Raw genomic sequence first — 18,472 nt, 5'->3', positions numbered from 1 at the left:
CTTTCCAAAAAAAAACATTTGACATATAGTTGTAGTTCCACAGAATATGAACTCCTTCCAGATGATGCTATGGAAACAGCAGCTGGTACAGCTCAGTTGTTCCCAAGGTTTTGGGAGGAAATGTTCCCTCTCATAATGTCTCTATGTTGGTGAGCACACACTCATCAACCCTGGGGGTTCACTATGCCATTGATTGTGGCGAGTGAGCTACATGCCGGAGGGAGGCTGACAGCTCTAAGTAAGTCTGTCTTAACTCTGTCTTAAGACAAACACCTAACTTCTGTGAATACCAAAAGTAGTAAGTTTAGGATCGAGTCTTAAGTTCATTCTGTAAATCGGGCCCTCCGCTCTTCAGTTTTTTGCTCTCCATTTATAAGTACTGTAGTAATGGGTCAGGTGATGGATTCCCGGAGCATCTTATGAAATTCCCAATCTGCATTATGCCTTACATTTTCCATTTCCTCAACACGTCCTCAATTTGTGCACCTCATAGCACCTGCTAAAAATCTGAAATCAAACCCAAAAGTCACATTTACTTATAGAAATCTTTTCTATACTGAGTTCCAGGCCTAAGCAGACCCAGCAGAGCTCACCATTTCACTAAGAAGTGAGCGGGGTAAATGTAACGAGGCTATGATACAATTTATAAGGCACTAAAGAGGGCGGGCTGTAGTGAAGGTGGGCTTGTGGTCTTGGACAACCGCAGCGAGCTTGTCATCCATCTTGAAGGACTGTTTTGTATGGGTGACGAAGGTGGTGTAGACGCTTCAACTGATATATCAAGTGATTGCAGCTGCCTTGTTGCTGCTGAAAGTGCATTAGCTGTGTCTTTGAAGTGGCTGAACACATCTGCCATCCAGTTCACACTTCTGGATGTCACTTGTCCTCTGGTGCCCTCTCTGCAGGGGTTTCATGGTTTCTGGAGGACTGTTCACACTCGCTAAGGGCGCCCCCAACAGGCCGATGGCCCACACTGCTGCTGGCTTTGGCCTGACTCTGCAGGGCACCGTTGACACAGGATGCACTTTCTGGGAGAGCAGCCTCCTTGCTGTGACGGATGTTGTCAGACAGACTTGTCCTCCTGTATATACCCTCTTCCTGGCACAAGTCTGTCAGGGAGATTCCATTTTGCCCATCGCGTTGGCTGTGGGGAAAGGCAGTGTTGTTCCTGTTGGAAACAGAAGAAACACGAGTGTTAGGAAAATATATTCTAAACAGTGAAAATTCCTAGTTAGGTCTCAGCTAGACAGTGCATGTGCTGTCTATAAGAGACATGTTGTATATACTTTATGGGCTTCAACCCGCCCATAGGCTTCCCATTTCCTGTCTCCATCGTCAATCTAATATTCTTTCTTCTCATTTGTCCATGACATGCATTTGTCGTGCCTCTTCCTGTCTTTATCCCTCCCCGAGAGCATGGACCTATTACACTGTCACTCCAATGCTTCCATTTCAGGATTTGATTACTAGAAAACCAGAACTGACAAATAAGATGCTTCAAATTGTGTCTTTCATTGAAAACATGGATTAGTCAAACCATAGAACTCTGGGCACCAGTATTTCATATTTGCTTGGCGGGCATAATGTAATAATTGTTTTGAGGATTCCTACCACTCTTTACATTTCAAAATTGTAAACAGAACTTTTCTTAAGGATTTGCGCAAATCATGTGACATTGCTATAAATTCTCATTCTTGTACCCGTTCTGATAGCTTGATGCTTACTTTATGTTTTTTACCTTGGAATTGTTTTAGGTTGCTGTTTTGTAACTCACCTGATTGCATTTTACAAACTCTTGTATTATTATGCTGCAGTTTGATCTGTTCTCACAGGTCTCTATCGGGAAAGTGTTTTTATGATGTTGCCATATTTTTTATTTCTGTGTATTTTACTATAGTTCTATGTATTTTATTGCTGGTATTTTGATCAGTGCTTTAATGGATATGTATTTTTATCCGAATAAAGATAATTGAATTGAATTGAATAAAAAAAGTTAAAACTGACCTTATCATTTTGAAAATCTAAATTAAAACAGTTTTTAAGGTTTTTATTTGAAGCGTCAGCCTTGTGTATTTTAATTTATTGTAGGCAGTGCCATTTGCGAGACTCTATAGCTGGTTATTTTTGGGCTTTCCTTCCTTATAATTTAAGGTTTTGTCAAGGCTGGGCCACTGGGTTGCCCTGTGAGTAAGGAACCCCTTCTGGTGTGGGTGCTGAGAGGTTGCTTGGCTACCTGGTGTAAAATGTGAAGTATGCACTGTGACTCAAACATTAATCATGTGTTCGAAAGAGTGCTTAAAACTCCATTGGCTGCCCATGGCTCAAAGGATTGAATTTAAGACTCTATGTCTATCCTTTAAGATTCTTAAACTGTCCTCCCCCCAGATCCTTGAGCACCTTCTAACCCCCTATGTTCCTTCCCGTTCCTTGAGGTCAATGGGCCAAAATCTGGCGTTAGTTCCACGCTTTAAACGCTGCAGAGCGGGAAGACGCTCCTTCCGCTACTTAGCAGCAAAGCTCTGGAACTCGTTACCAGCCCACATCCGCGCCATCGATCATCTTCTTCTGTTTAGGAGGGCAATTAAAACACATCTATTCCCTCCTAGACCCTAACGGATTGCTATTGTTGCTATCGTTGCTATTCATTGTTCTGCCTTATTTATCACTATGGTTGTTCTGTTCTTTCTGCCAGTCAAAAGCGCCGGGTCGCCCCTTTGCTGGGGCAGCTGTGCGCTATAGAAGTTGAAATAACATAACATAACATAACAATAGATTTGGTTGGGTTACTGTGAATGGGAAACATAATAAAAGGTTTTGTTAAACCCCGTAGGCAAAGGTTGTTAAGGCCTCAAGTCTGATGTTGTTATTGTGTACAATCAATGTCAAAACCAGTAGGCTTGACTTTATGCTAATGAACGGCAAATGTTATCTGCTTGATTAGTCTTTATTGTATGTTACTGAATTCTGAGTTTCCAGCCCACATCACCTGGGGAGTTGCATGTTAAAAGTATGTGCTTGATTTTCAGTTTGGGGTGGTAGCAGTTTGAGGGTTCCTCAACGCCACCAAAAAATAACCTCATTTGATACAAACGGGGTCTTGTACCCTTGGATGTCCCATGTCCTGGCTCCAGGAGTGCCCGAACCCTGTTCTAATTTAGAAAACAGGTGAAGGACACACCTTTTAGTGAACACTACATCACAGTGCATCAGGGGTGATTGCTTTAAGCATTAGACCCTGTGCAACCCTCTGCTTTATGTAGTACAGCCTTGTACATCTCTCACCTTGAGCCTCCGAAGGTGGCACTGCCGGACTGTCCTGTTGGGGTCGGCAGTGATTCTGCATATGGTTGTGAAGTTTGTCTCAGTTATATGGAATACACCAGTGCTGATTCATACATCCTCGTTTGGAGGTGCTTATAAGGACTGGTATAGGACATGGCAGTGTGTGAGGGCCAGGTTTGTGTGCTTTATAGTTCTTTTCTGCTGATGTTGTGATGAAATGTTTGGTGGCACCCTCTCCTGCATGAATCCATGTACCATAGTGAACTCTCTCATAGATGTAGGACCACACATGCCAATCGGGTCTTTTCTTGGGATATTACTCTGATGCACTGAACTGAAAGGGTCATGTTATATTGGTTTATTCCTCAATTTTGATCTGATTATAAATACTCCATCTCAAGAAATTCTTAACTGCAGCAAGCCCTGAAGAAGTCCGCATGAGGACGAAACACGTCGGCGATCATGAATTTTAAGACATTTGCATTTCAATTAAGAATAAAAGAAATTTTTTACCTACAGTCAATATTCTCATGTGCCTTTTTTTGAATGGGAAGATCTTGACGGATTGTTTTGTTTTGTGAATACGGTTTACTAACAATCATTACTTATATTAGCGCTTACTTGAGTGCTGGGCCAACTTTTGTCTAAGTTGTTAAAGTCATTTGTCTCTAATAGATGTACTTATACATTCCTGTCCTTCCAAGCTGATCTTAAGTCACCTGATCCTGTTGTCCACAGCTCCCCTTCGCACACCTTCTCATATAACATCACCAGCCTGATGCACAGATAACTGCGGTGACTTCAGAAATGAGTCGTACTTTCTGATAAGGGGCATCTTTAGTTTAGAGCCAACAGTGTCCATCAACACAGTCACTAAGTGCTGTCTATCTAGGAGAAGAAAGCGCACTCCACAGGAGAGTTGTCAGTAAAATGGCAGATCCATTCACAGAAGGGGAAGGGACTTTCCCTCCTCCTTTGTCCTGATTCTACTAAGGGGGCGGCCATCTTTGAAGGAAGCCCTGATTTTCACTTTGCCTGCAACATGATTCATTATCAATCCTAATTGATACTAACCCTCCTTTCTACGGATGCTCCTGAAGAGGCACACTCAAGCAAGCACCGGATGGGGCAGGGGCGGCCTTAGGCATGTGCAAGCTGTGCACCTGCACAGGGCCACCAAACCCCAGGGGCCACCACGACAATATATATCCTTAATATAATAATCTTCTGAGGATGGATACATATTTGCGTGGCGGCCCCTGGCAAGGATTTGGCGGCCTCCGGCTCTGTTCCACTTCCAAACATCCTGACCCCCCCTCTTCACTGGCCTCCGCACTCCGCCCCGCCCGGACCCCCTCTTCCGGAGCCCCCTACCTACGCTCCCTGCCCAGGGACACCATGAGCCTAGAGCCGCCCCTGGATGGGGCAGGTTCCAGCATACGGTTGGAGCAAATGCCAGGGGGTTCTCTTGAGCCGGTCATCTCCCACCTCACTAGTGGAGGTTCTTGGCCACAGTCATCTACTGATCTCATCCAGGTATGACAATAAAAGCTAGGAGCAGGGCTGTTTCTCTACACAAGCCACTCAGGCGGTCGCTTCTGCCCCTTTTCCCCAAGCAAGCACAGTTACGCCAATGTGGTACTACCCCCTGATTACTCTTCCTGCTTCCTATCTGAATAAGTCAGGTAGATGTGGCTAGTAGCCTAGCGACTGCTCCAGGTGGTAGCCATGTAGCGAAGGTTGTCGACGAGTCACGTCCCTTTCTGCCTGTGAGGGTTGGGGCAGTGGGATGATCTGCCCCTCTGAGGGATGGGGCAGTGGGATGATCTGCCCCTCTGAGGCTTGGGGCAGTGCGATGATCTGCCCCTCGGAGGGTTGGAGTTGTTTGAAGACCTCCCCTGGCAATATCTGGACCCGATCATAACTAGCCAGTGTGAGAAGCAAGGAATTAGGGGTGAAAGGAAGGAGGTAAGGAAGGAAGGAACCATTTGAGGAAGGATGAAGGGGAGAAGTAAAGATAATAGAAAATAAAGAGAGGAGAGTGAGTGGAACGATGGTGTAGAGATAAGAGAATGAAATGCTGAGTGAATCAATTGGTGAGATGATGAAAGGGTTAATGGATAGGAGGATGTACGGTAGAAGGGATGCTTCGTGCTCCTCCTTTGCTGTTACAGGTATGTTTTCAAAAGTGAGCTGTTTTCAATCCTGGCTTCTCCCTTGGGACAATGAGGGGTTCAATTGAGGTCTCAGCCAGCCACCAAGAGCTTTCCAAAGTTAGTTCCTGATTCATAACAAAAGCCCCTGCAGTGCAGTGGGAGTCTCAGCAGCCCCTGAGGGCCCCTCACCGTATTCTGCAGGGAGGCCCTATACGTTTATGTTAAGCCACTGACTCCACCTTACGCAAGAAGTGGGAGAGGTGTGGCATAGTGGCCTTGGTGACTGACTCTGAGCACAGGGCTCACGGTGCGATTCCCGGCGCCGGCGGCGGCTCAGCTCAGCACTCTGTGACTCTGGGCAATAGCTTACTTAATCTCCCCAACGGCCTGCAGCACCTTGAGACCCTTAGGGGTGATTAGAGCTATCACAGGGCCATTCAGAAGGAAAGAGCAGCCTACTTTGCAGACAAGATCAGAAATAGCAGTAACCTCGCTCAATGTATCTTTTCCACGCTCAAAGAACTTAAATCTTTGGGGCAACCCAAAGCTCCCACTCTCTCCTCCAATCAGCAATGTGAAGTCCTTGCCGCCTTCTTTATTAAGAAGGTAGAGAACATCTACAGGAGCTTCCTCCACACTAAGATTAGGACACGCCCCTCCTGTGGCCCCCGATAACACCACATTCTCTGTTTTCCCAGCGCTCTCTCAAGAAGGGATGTGCACGATCTGCAATAAACCTAAATCCGGATCCCCTGCAGAGCCTCTCAAACAGGTCCAATTAAAAAAAATTCTACCTCAGCTTCTTTCCCCTTTTGCAAACTTATCAACCTATCTCTGTCCTCTGCAATAGTCCTCAGGGCTTGGAAACATGCCAAGGTGGTCCCTTTACTTAAAAAACCCACATTGGATGCCTCTAAACCAGGGAATTTTCGCCCTCTTTCTCTCCTTCCGTTAGTATCTAAGATCGTCGAAGCTTACATCAACTCTATTCTCACAAGGTTCATCGGAGTTAACAATCTGCTTCACTCTCCCCAGAATGGCTTTCCCCCATGCCAAAGCACTGAAACTGCCCTTTTGGCTGTAGCAGAACATCTAAGGGGAGGGTTAGATGTCGGTCGCACTTCAGCTCTGATCCTATTGGATCTAAGCGCTGCGTTCGACACAGTGTCCCACCAGATCTTGCTGCAGGACATCGGCATTGAAGGCCCTGCCCTGGGCTGGTTCTCCTCCTTTCTATCGGAGAGAATCTTCCAAGTGTCTGTCCCCCCTTTCTGCTCCCAGGTACATGCTGTTCACCAAGGGGTTCCTCAGGGCTCGGCTTTGAGCCCAACCCTATTTAACATCTACATTCAACCCTTAGCAGCAGTAGCCAGGAGCAGAGGATTAACTGGTATGGTATGCAGACGATACACAGTTGGTGGTGGCACTTTCAGATGACTCTGCCCAGGATGTGTTTAAGTTCAAGGAAGTCCTAACAGCTATTCCAGACTGTATGACCGCCAATTGCCTCCAACACAATGCTAGTATATCTGGGATCTTGTTGGTGGGGAAAGATACTCAACTGTGGAGTGAGCGTTGGTGGCCATCCACTCTGGGCTGTCCACCTGTTCCTAAACAGACATCTCAAAGATATAACAAAGAAGTATGGAGGGATGAATCACTCTTTTATTTGCGTCTAAGGCACTGTTAATTACCCTGACGTTCTCAGTTTTTTATGTGGCTACAAATACTCATAATTCTGTTAGGTGCACATACCAATAGGCAGGTTTCTGGCACATCAGTTAATTAAACATAAATTAATCATAAACATAAACAAATATTGATCACACATTGATCAATTTCACAAACTAACATACAAATGTGCATATACACAATGTATACACCATATACAAACCCTAACAATACATGTACACTCCTCAGTATGAGTGATACACTCTGAAGTAGTTCCCTTCGCACAAGAGGTATCAAACCTCTTTCTTATTTACCACTGTGCGCCTATACACTTTAACTAAGTTCAAATTAATTGGACTCCTCAATCTGTCGACGAGTGTGCGTTTCAGCCTTCAATTTCTTCCGGCTTCCTCAGGACAAGGGTACACAATATCTGGATCAATATCCTAGCTCTCAGTGTCACAACGAATCCATATCAGCGGGGGTGCGCGTTTCCCACATATCTCGAGTCCATGCTTTTGTTCCTAAACAGACAGTAAAAGATCAGGGAGTATGGGTAGACTCCGCTCTGACTTTTCAGGCCCAAATTAAAGCTGTAGCTGAGACCTGTTTTGGGCTCCTACAAGGGCTTAAACCACTGTTGGGATTCTTCAACCCCACCATCCGTCAGTTGATCGTCCAGGCTACTATATTATCCAGGCTGGGCTATGCCAGCTCGCCATACCTGGGAGCTAACAGAGCTGAGATTCTCCACCTGCAAAGGGCACAAAGGTCTGCAGCCCGGACCTTCCTCAGCTTGCCTACAACTGACGCTATCCGTAGACTGCGTTGGTTGCCGCTGGCGAAAACGTATTGAGTTTGAAACTCTCTGTATCACCCATAGAATTCTGACTCTTCAATCCCCTGATATTCTGGCGAATCTCCTTACGCCCTATTCATCCTCCCGCCAGCTGCATTCTATGGGCCAGCACCTGGGCGGTTGTCCCCAGGGTAAGGAGAGTCCGGGCTGGAGGGCGCTCTTTTCGCGCTCTTGCTTCAAAGCTCTAGAACTCTTTTCCTGTGAGTATCAGAAGTATCCAAAACCATGTGCTGTTCCGTAAAGCCATTAAAACTCATCTCTTCCCTGCATATTTGGTTCTCTGTGCATCACCTATTTTGCCTATAACAGTGTGCAGTTTTAGAACTGGGACGCCCCTTTGCTGGGGCAGCTGTGCGCTCTATAAAATTTATAACATAACATAGTTCACGCTTTACAAATACTGGGTTATTATTATTATTACCTGAAGTTGGCGTGTGTCATGCAAGCAGTGTTTTGTCATGTGTTGGTTCTCCCTGGGTGTCCAAAGGCCCCAGATACAGGAGAGGGGTTTTACCCTGAACACTCGGTGCAGTGTCTGAAGTGTGACCCTTTGTTTAACTACAAACCCATAATGGCATAGTCGTAACTCTCAAACATCTCCTTGAATTTGGTGTCCCTACTTCTTTACCTGCATTCGCTTTTATAACATGGTTCATTACACTACCATACCATGCATCAGGCCATTGCACACATTCCCTGTGCAGCTGCTGCACACCACTCACTCTATAAAAAGACAGTCACCTCAGGATCCTGCTCTCCCTCCATCATCCCCACTCACCTGTCCCCTTCCACATCTTCAATGGTCTCCGGCAGGTGCACATGGGTGGTCTCTGGCAGCAGGAAGGCCACACTCCCACACAGCAGGGCCACCACGCTGAATATGAGTGAGGGGAGCAGCACCCAGGAGTCTTCAAGCAGCATCACCAGCGGTGCCGTGGCACTGGCTATCCGAGCCACGAAGGAGGTAAAGCCAAGACCAGTCTGTCTGCAGAGAGAAGGGACACAGTACACAGGTTCATTAGTGTGGCTACCAGTGGCACACTGTCACCACCATTCAGTTCACACAGAGGTACACAGATTCATTAGCAGGGCTACCAGTGGCACACTGGCACCATCCTTTACTTCAAACAGAAGCACACAGATTCATTAGTGTGACTACAAATGGTTTAAACGGCACCACACTTCACTACATACTAATAGGTGTGCAGTGTAATTAGTGTAAATACCACCAATTCTCCCCACCCCATCTTTCACTACTCACACTTAAATACACAGGCTCTTTGGTGTGGGTATTGCTCGTCACACAGCACCATTCTTCACTACAGTCACATGCAAACACACAGTCTCCACTGTGGATACAACTGGCTAACCAAGCACCATCCTTCATGACACATACATAGGTATGAAGAGTCTTGAGTGTGACCCTAGGCTCCCCCAGCAGCATACTTCATTAGGGGAACACTGTTTGCAGTCTCAAATGTGGATACTACTGACTCTCCAGCAGCATGGTCACCACAAAAATGTCAGTACACAGTCTCCTCTGTGAATACCACTGGCTAACCAGCACCATCCTTCACCATAAACGAAAGTATGCAGCCTCAGGTGGGCGTAGGTACCCTGGGCCTCTAGCACCATACTTTACCAAAACACATAGGTGAGCAGAATAGATGCCACTTACCAGCACCACCAATCAGTTCACTCACATAAACAACTGTCTCTGGCTCCTCAGCACCATCCTTCAACACACAAACACACATATACACACAGGCAAGCAGAGTCCAGAGTTTTGCTGTCACTTCAGCACTATCCTTTAACACACACACACACACGCACACGCACACACACACACACACACACACCCACACACACACACACACACACATAGGCAAGCAGAGTCTAGAGAGTTGCTGTCACTAATGGACTCCCAGCTGTTTATCCTTAAAAATCAGACTACATCTAGAGGTACAAGACTCCCATTCTTACATTGACAAACCGACTAGATACGCATCACACCTTTGTGATTTGGGGGTAGATTGACTGCTCTGCCACCTACCATTGATGGCCTGGACAGTCTGCTTGCCCTAGGACGACTGTTGAGAGGCATGGGGAGGCGAGGAGGGCACACAGAAGGCATTTAGTAGTAGTAATGTTAGTCCAGTACTACTAAATGCCTTCTGTGAATACCAAAAGTAGTAATTTTAAACAAAAGTAGTAAGTGCATTCTGTGAATACCAAAAGTAGTAAGTTTAGGATTTTGTCTCAGATTAGTTCTGTGAATCGGGCGATTTGTGTTTTATCTATAATGCCCCTATTGCATGCTTCTCGACCTCATCCCTTACCTGAGTACTGTTGGGTACAGCTCTGCAGTGTAGAGGAAGGCAGTGGTGAAAGCAGCTTCGGAGAAACCCTTTCCCAAGATGGCGATTACAGAACGCACTATGCCGTATTCTGAGAGGAAAGGAAATATCAGTAGTTACCGTACAGTGGGTAGGTACCCGCACAAGTACAGACTCTGAGACAGAATCATTCCCCGTCAACCAAGCAAGGTCAGACTAGAAACCTGGCAAATGATGTCAGGCCAGCTCCTGTAGGGTGCATAGCGAGCGAGCCTGACATCTACAACAACACTTAAAGGGTTTTCCCTACCAAGAAAATGTGGGAAAAATGGCAAAAACTGTGCATTCTACAACACATTTTTTATTATATATTCATTAGATTGTATTAACTTTCAATGCATAGATCATAATGACCGAACTGTGCACCAGGATGCGACAATCTTTGTTGGGGATTTTTAATGATTCCCTCACTATCACCCTCCAACAGAGTCTCTCATCTCTCCATACCCCTCTCTCACATGTATTTGATTTGTTTTATAGCACCTCTCATACCAATGTAGGTGGTCGGAGTATTTTACAGCACACACATACACAGATAATGAATCAAACGTGTGTAAATCAGTATATAGAACATGTTACTTTAGGCAAAGGGGACTGCAAGTTGTAGGATATTCACCCGGTTCCTGTGACGCAAGACGCCAGGACTGTTTGTTCGCCTTTGGTTTTAAGATCTTTATCATTTTTATTAGCTATCAGCTACACCGGCTTGAACCGAAGGCCAAATTTTCTATCAAGCTTTATTAGAGAAGCTGCAATCAGGCTGTCTCTACGGAACCTAACAAAAAGTTCAACCTTTTTAAATCGATTTTATGACCAACTGAGAATTCGTCTTAGAGCCAAAACACTTAAGGAAAACAGCAATATCGTATTATGTGACATATTCTGGCCCTTTTCGACATCACGAAGAAGTGATCCATAAACCAGCACTTTACAAAAGTTATACCTGAGGATGATAATTGAAAGACCTTTGTAGAAATTTGAAGACTTCTATTATCAGGGATATCGTCAGTTTTTTGTTCTTTGCGTATGGGTGCTGTGATTGAAATTTAGTAACTTGTGGCTAGTCCTGAAGAAGGCGCTAGTTCACCGAAACGAGCATCGATAATTATTGTGCCACTATATATTTTTTGCCTTTGTTATATATTTGTATTTTATTTTGTCCTTAAAATTGTTGTTTTATAATGAATTGTTAATCATTATTCCATGTTTGATCTATTCCTGACTGTATGGCTATACAGCTTTTTTTATGAATGTGTTAAAATAAATTGTTTTTATGACTGATTAAAAAATATTTTTAATAGTAACGACAGAATTCGCTTTGATGTGCTATTTTTTCCCCCTATACCATTGTGTAGGCAGCAGTATACAATTGCCTAGGTTTATTTTTCTGCATAATTGTTTTTCCCTGACCTAGGAATTGAACAAATTTATGTTCAGGGGGTCCTTGATATATACACTGAGTTGTAGGATTCACGTCATCCATATAGGAAGGCATTTTTCTAATAGTGCTTGGTCTGGGGCATCACAAAATCCGGATTCTGAACTTAACACAGTAGTTGGGGTTGATTTCACTAATAACAATGTATTATTCCCCTCAAACAAATCCCTTTGAGCAAAATTTGGATAATCTATGACTTGGAAAACAAAAAAATAACTTTCCAACTTGTACCATGTACTTTCCATCCAGCTTTTTGATGGCAGTTCATAGCTCACTCTGCTAGATTATGATTGTAACTTATGAAATGCACAATAACTAAAGGGTCTCTGAGACAAAAAAACAGTAACACACTGAGCAGTGCACATAAAATACTGTTCTGTGATCTACATAGTACATGTTCTTTGCAGCAGGCATAGTAACCCTCTGGGCTACCTTAGACGAGTCATCCTGCTACTAGACAACACTCTGATCTCCCTCCAGTAGGTACACTAATCACTAGAGGTATCTTGGCACTTTTATTGTTGCATGAAAAGTGTTGCATATACAATTACCTCTGCAGTGCATTTAAAATTGCAGCACTTCCACAAAACCTCCTCCCCAGTAATAAAAGCGACCTCAGCCTTCCAGGGTAACACCCAATGTCCAACATGGTCAGTCCGGCCTCGCAACCAAGATATAGGGGTATATTCACAAGAACGTGTGATATCTACCTCAAGAGTAGGGAAACGCAACTTTCAACATTGCAGCCCATCGCGGGAAAATAACCCTGTGTCAACGTGGAATTCACAGCAATGCAGAAGCATGCGATAGCCATCAGATAACGCATCAAAAATCTGCGCGAAAATCAACACCAAGCAGCAAAAATGTGAAACGCGAACGCAAAAAAACATACGATGAGGCCATTCGCGGTACAAAAATCAGAGAAAACCAGCCACAGGCCTGCAAACCCCACGCGTCTGGCAGGAAAATGCACTATAAAAGAAAAAAAAGAGAAACATTTCAAACTGCGTAGCACCATGGACGCACCCGGACCGAGTGTAGAGGACAAGCCGAACCCCACAAGCCCCATGGAGGACCAGCATGGAACCCCATGTTCGGGGAAGGGCAAGGACAAGAGGAAGAGGAAGACGGGGTTCAGTCCGCAGGAAGACCGGACCATCGTCACGGAGGTCATAGGACACTACCAACAACTGTCCGCCACCTCCACTGCGGCACTGGAAGCCCAAACGGAAATATGGCAGGCCATTGTCAACCACGTCAATGCAGTCGGAGTGGCGAGGAGGTCAAGAGGCGCTGACATGAAGTGCACAGCCAAACCAAGGAGAAGCTCGCTGCCAGCAGGAAGGCAGCAACGGCGACTGGAGGTGGGAGTCCTGGGACACAGGAGGAGACTGATGAGCTGGAGGAAATGGTGGCCACAGTCAGCAGTGTGGAGACGGAGACAGGAATTGGGGCCAGGACACAGCACGATATGACCGGACCCAACAGCAACAGGGTGAATAACGTCCAGGCACGGGGGGGACGGATGGAGATGGGCACAATAGCTCACATGCAAAATTATGTGTAGCACACTGCACACCTACTATGACCCTGGATCATCTCACTGAGAGGCGTGGCACACCGTAGTACAATTAGAAACACCAAGTAGGCCCCCGTCCACAATGTGCACAAAGGGGCCCCCTCCAGACCACCAATAACACAACCCACCCATGCACATGTGATGAATCCATCAAAGCAGTGTCTCTGTGACCCACGCTGACTATGCAAGTAACATTGCATGCCCGATCGCATGGCAGCAGCCCTAAACATGAGATGGCCCACGAATCGACATGGATTTAGCCCAGTGCGGATCACATCCGTAAAGGACCAGGTCACACTCTGACATGTCCACGTGCACACATAACCCATGCCGTACAATACACGCAGAAGATGAACAATGCACCAGGCCACAAAATCTGTCCGAGAGCACAAATGACCCAAGTCAAAAACAAAACAGGCCCCGAAAAGCGCACAATTCATAGGCACTCCGCCTCAAAGGGAGGAGGCTACACGAAATCAGAGCTGCAGGGGCAACTCCACCACAATGCAGCACACACATAGCAATCACAGAACATCTGCAATGACGGCAATGAGGTACAAAGTGCAACACCAGCACCATAGGACACGACTCAGAACAGGTCCTGGACATGCGTGGTAATTGTACACTCAGATCATCCATCATATAGTCGAAAAACACACTGACTGCCATCAAATAGCCAGCTACACCAAAACAGTCACAATGTACATTGGCATGCAGTCTGAACGTAAACATCTGCAGATCTCCAACATACATGTCCAATTCTGTTAACCTGCATCTCCCCTATCACATTGCAGAAGGACAAACAACACCTCCTGAAGAGCAGACCAGACATATCTTCAGTGGCGATGAAGAGGACCCCCTGGTCATCTGCACCGACACCCTCCAATGGATTGTAGATAGCCTCCTCACCCCATCCCCAGAAGCAGGGCAGACCAGCAGCCCAAGGTGACCCCACCCCCTGCACAGACCATACAGCAGGAAACACACATCACCAATTCATGGAGTACCAACAATGTATGTGGCGTTGCCAGGTGGTGTTGGTTGACCAGCTCCAGGTAGGCTTTGAACTCATGGCAGCCAAACTCGATGCCATACGTGGGTGTCTGAGTCCCTTCAGGGACCACGTACAGTCCCAATCGGACACCCCCTGTACGCACCATGCTCCACCATATACCTTGGCTGACCCCACTGGGGCAATGAATCTAATACAAGAACTGTGTGGCCAGACAGGCACCAGCGATCAGAGCACAGAGTTGGCACAGATGCGGAGGTCAATGAAGACCATGGAGCAGATGCAGGCTGGAGGTCTGTCTGCCACGGCTGGACACCAGCGAGTAGTAACTGGGAACCTCAATGCCCTGCAGAACTTTATCTTGCCTTTGCTGCCACTGAGCGGGTCACAGATGACTGCAGCGGGAACATCGACACACACAGCTCTGACCCCTGATGTGTCCGAGGCACACAGTGATGCTGCCCCATCACCTTCACAGTCTGTTGTGTCAGTGGCACACAGTGATGCAGCCATCACCCAGCCACACACACCGGACACACCGGACACAGAACCTGTATCAGGGGAGTAAGAAAGGGGTGGTAATTACTTAGTGAGGAAGGAGGAAGTAGCATCCATCACCGCCATATGCCCTGTCCCTGCCTGATTATGACCTAGGCATCATGCCCTGAGAAACACCTCCTACTGACCCCCGGAACACTCTGCGACATGCACCCGGACCCCGACACAGACTGGCATTTCACCAGGGCCTATCACACAGCAATCCTGCTGTGGACTGCCCTCTCCTAATCACTTCCTAATCACTTCTCAATCCCCAAAGGACTGTCTTTATTATTTATTTATTTATTTATTTATTTATTTATTTATTTATTTATGAATCTTGTAGAGCGCACGGCTACCCCCATCGGGGGTGTCCCGGCGCTAAGGCTGTAGGCAGGAAGAGGAGGATCTATCTAAATTGATGAAAATAGCCACGTTTTCAAACGGCCACGGAACAGTGCTTCGGATGGGGCAAATCTGAGGTCTAAAGGAAGGCTGTTCCAATGTTTGGCAGCGAGGACTGCAAAGGCTCTGCCACCCATTCTTGTGCGGCGGAAACGTGGAACAGTCATGAGACGTAGGTTGTTGGAGCGTAAGTCTCTGACTGAGTGAGATAGTTTCAATCTCTTTCTTAAATATTCTGGTCCGGTTCCGTTCAGAGCTCGGAAAGCAAGAATGAGCGTTTTAAACTTAATGCGGCTGGCTATAGGAAGCCAGTGAAGCTCTTTGCGAAACGCTGAGATCGGATGCCGGAAAGGGATATTGCCAATCAGTCTTGCTGCCGCATTTTGAACGACTTGAAGGCGTTCAATTTGATACAAAGGGGCCCCAGCATAGAGACTGTTGGCATAATCCAAATGGGAGGTTATTAAGGCCTGAGTAACCGTTCTGCGCGCGTCCATCGGCAGAAATGGGAAGATCTTTCTCATCATCTTTAATTTTCCAAAACAGGCAGCAGTAACCTTGTTAATTTGAGGGCTACAGGAGAGCGTGTCGTCGAACTGGAACCCCAGATTGCGGGCGGTGTGCACCGGGATGGGGGGGGGGGGGTTGAGTACCGTTGGCCTCCACAGTGAGGGAGGTATGGTCATTTTTTGATTAAAAAACAGGACCTCCGTCTTGTCGGTGTTGAGTCGAAGATGGTTAGAAGCCATCCAAGAGCAGATTTCGCCCAGACAGTGGCGAAAGCTAGCGAGGCTGGAGTCAGAGTGATCTCTAAAGGAGAATATCAGCTGTGTATCATCAGCATAAGAGATCACTCTGACCCCGCATAATTCCACTACCTTGGCCAAAGGGGCCAGGTAGACATTAAAGAACAGTGGGCTCAGGGCTGAGCCCTGCGGGACTCCACAAACAAGAGGTTTGCACCCAGATTTAAACGGTCTGAGAAGGACCCTCTGTGATCGTCCTTGGAGAAAAGAGCTAATCCACGACAGGGCAGTGCCGCCCAGTCCAATCTGCTCCAGTCGATCTAAAAGTATTTTGTGGGACACCGTATCGAAGGCGGCGGATAGGTTGAGGAGGACCAGCATGGCCTCCTCGCCCTTATCCACACATTCTCGAACGGTCTCCGATACTTCTAGCAGTGCGGTTCCCGTGCTAAAACCCGTGCGGAAACCGGACTGGGAGTCATGGAGTAGGGAATTGGTCTCCAGATATTCTGCGAGTTGTAATTGGACGGCCTTTTCCAAGACCTTCGCTGGTTTCGGAAGGAGAGAGATGGGCCGATAATTACAAAATTGCGTGGGGTCCGCATCTGTTTTCTTCAGAATAGGCACAAGCATAGCTTCTTTCCAGGCAGTGGGGAATTGGCCTAGATGTAAAGAGGCATTCCATATAGAAGTCTTTGGCCACCACTGGGCTTCTATGTGATGTGGGTTTGGATGGCCATGTACAGCACCAGCTCCGTCACTCACCTGAATGTGAATAAAACATTCTAAATCACACAGCTGTGTCATTACTATGTGCACTCATGTATAGAAGTATGGCTGGATGTTGGGACAATGATTGCACATGAAGGTACACCATGGTAACTTACATCTATGTGCATGTGTATCCTGAGACACATGGCAAATTAGTTGACTCTGAAGTCGAGTACTAGCTGTGTCCCCATTGCACATCAACAATAATCTCATGACACCCCAAACTAGGCACACGTCCATGTGTTGAATTGGGCTGTGGGTAGGACTGACCAAATCGGTATCAGCCCAGGAGTGGTGGCCTACATCACATGTGACAACAGAACAGCACGTTGCATACCCACTTACACACTTCTGTGTGGACACATTCTGTTATGATGTATGACATTGCTACACATGTTCAGAGGTTGCACACCATACTCACATTGCTGTAGTCACATATGTGCACATGTCGGCCAGCATCTATCCCAAAACCATGTCTGGCTCACAGAGGTTGAACCTGCAAAAGGGACCCACCACCATTGCACATGCATCAGTCAGTCCCTCCCTGTGTAGGGACGATGCTCATTGTGGCACACAAGTGGACAATCAAATCAACACACCTCACAGTTAGACACCAGTGGGTTGCATGGACTTTATTGGCATGTGCGTGTCAGTACGGTCGAGGCAACGGCCACAACAGGCAGGGACATGCTGGTGACACTTGCACGCAGCATGGATACATGTTGAGGTTCATACATTGTTGTTGCAACAATGCACGGAAATCAGAACGGATGGCAATGCTCCCAGCCCACCTTGCCTTGCTGGACGAGTCATGTGTTGTTTGGTGTCTGCTCATTGCCCCGTGTGATGGGGCACGACTCACTGCCCATGGGATCTGCGTAGTGCTCTGCCACCGGAGTGCGCCTATTGTCTTCTCTGCTGACAGTGCTCAGGTGAACGGGTCCGACAGGTTCACATGTTGTGCCACAGTGCTGTGTGTGTGCTGTACCCCAGCAGTGAGCCCGAATTGGCAACGTTGCCAAACGAAGCTGTGTAGCTACGACCATGGACCTGCCTCACCTTGCACAGGTGTGTGTACACACACGTTGTTTCACGCACATGCATCCAGAGTTCGGATGATGGCTGACGTGTCCTCTGTTGTACTGGGATATGTGAGCCATCCCCACAATGCAAAATGTTGTTGGGACCTGGGTTGTGGGTGGCACTCAGTTGTGGATGAAGGAACGTAGTTACTCATCCATGAATGCCTGCGCAGCTTCATATGCAATGTGTTCCAATAGTACGTCATTGTCGTGTTCAAGGAACACCAGCATGAGCCAATCCATTAACTGGTCCGGGCAGGTGTGCTCACTCCACGCCGTTTCACCAATCCGCATGCTAGACCAATAGGGTAGCACCTCTATGTGGTCACTGCACAAAAGGAATTGTGCAATCTCCCATGCACAACTGCCAATACATACGCAGCATGTCAAGGCATCCATGCACGGCTGTCTCGGTTACACTCCTGTTCATGATACAACAGGGGGCGCATACACAAGTCACAATTCAGTTCAGCTACCATCGTGTTGGATAGGCAGACATCCTTGGGACACACAAATGTGCATGTTTGGCAGTGGAACC

General features: G+C 46.8%; 1 protein-coding gene across 1 annotated transcript in view; it reads right to left on the bottom strand.

The window, feature by feature from the left end:
• Nucleotides 1-684: 684 nt before the first annotated feature.
• The window catches only part of LOC147706701 (solute carrier family 22 member 7-like), a 217,545-nt gene continuing 199,757 nt past the window's right edge, over nucleotides 685-18,472 (bottom strand). The window contains exons 11-13 of the mRNA XM_086925326.1: nucleotides 10,308-10,416; nucleotides 8,747-8,953; nucleotides 685-1,168 (exon numbers count right to left, since the gene is read on the bottom strand). Coding sequence (XP_086781452.1) covers nucleotides 877-1,168; nucleotides 8,747-8,953; nucleotides 10,308-10,416 — 608 coding nt within the window. The 3' untranslated portion in view covers nucleotides 685-876. The remainder of the gene's footprint in view (nucleotides 1,169-8,746; nucleotides 8,954-10,307; nucleotides 10,417-18,472) is intronic.

This window comes from Lissotriton vulgaris, chromosome 6 (genome assembly GCF_964263255.1).
Source record: "Lissotriton vulgaris chromosome 6, aLisVul1.2, whole genome shotgun sequence".
NCBI lineage: Eukaryota > Metazoa > Chordata > Amphibia > Caudata > Salamandridae > Lissotriton > Lissotriton vulgaris.
This window is presented reverse-complemented; position numbering and strand designations above follow the sequence as displayed.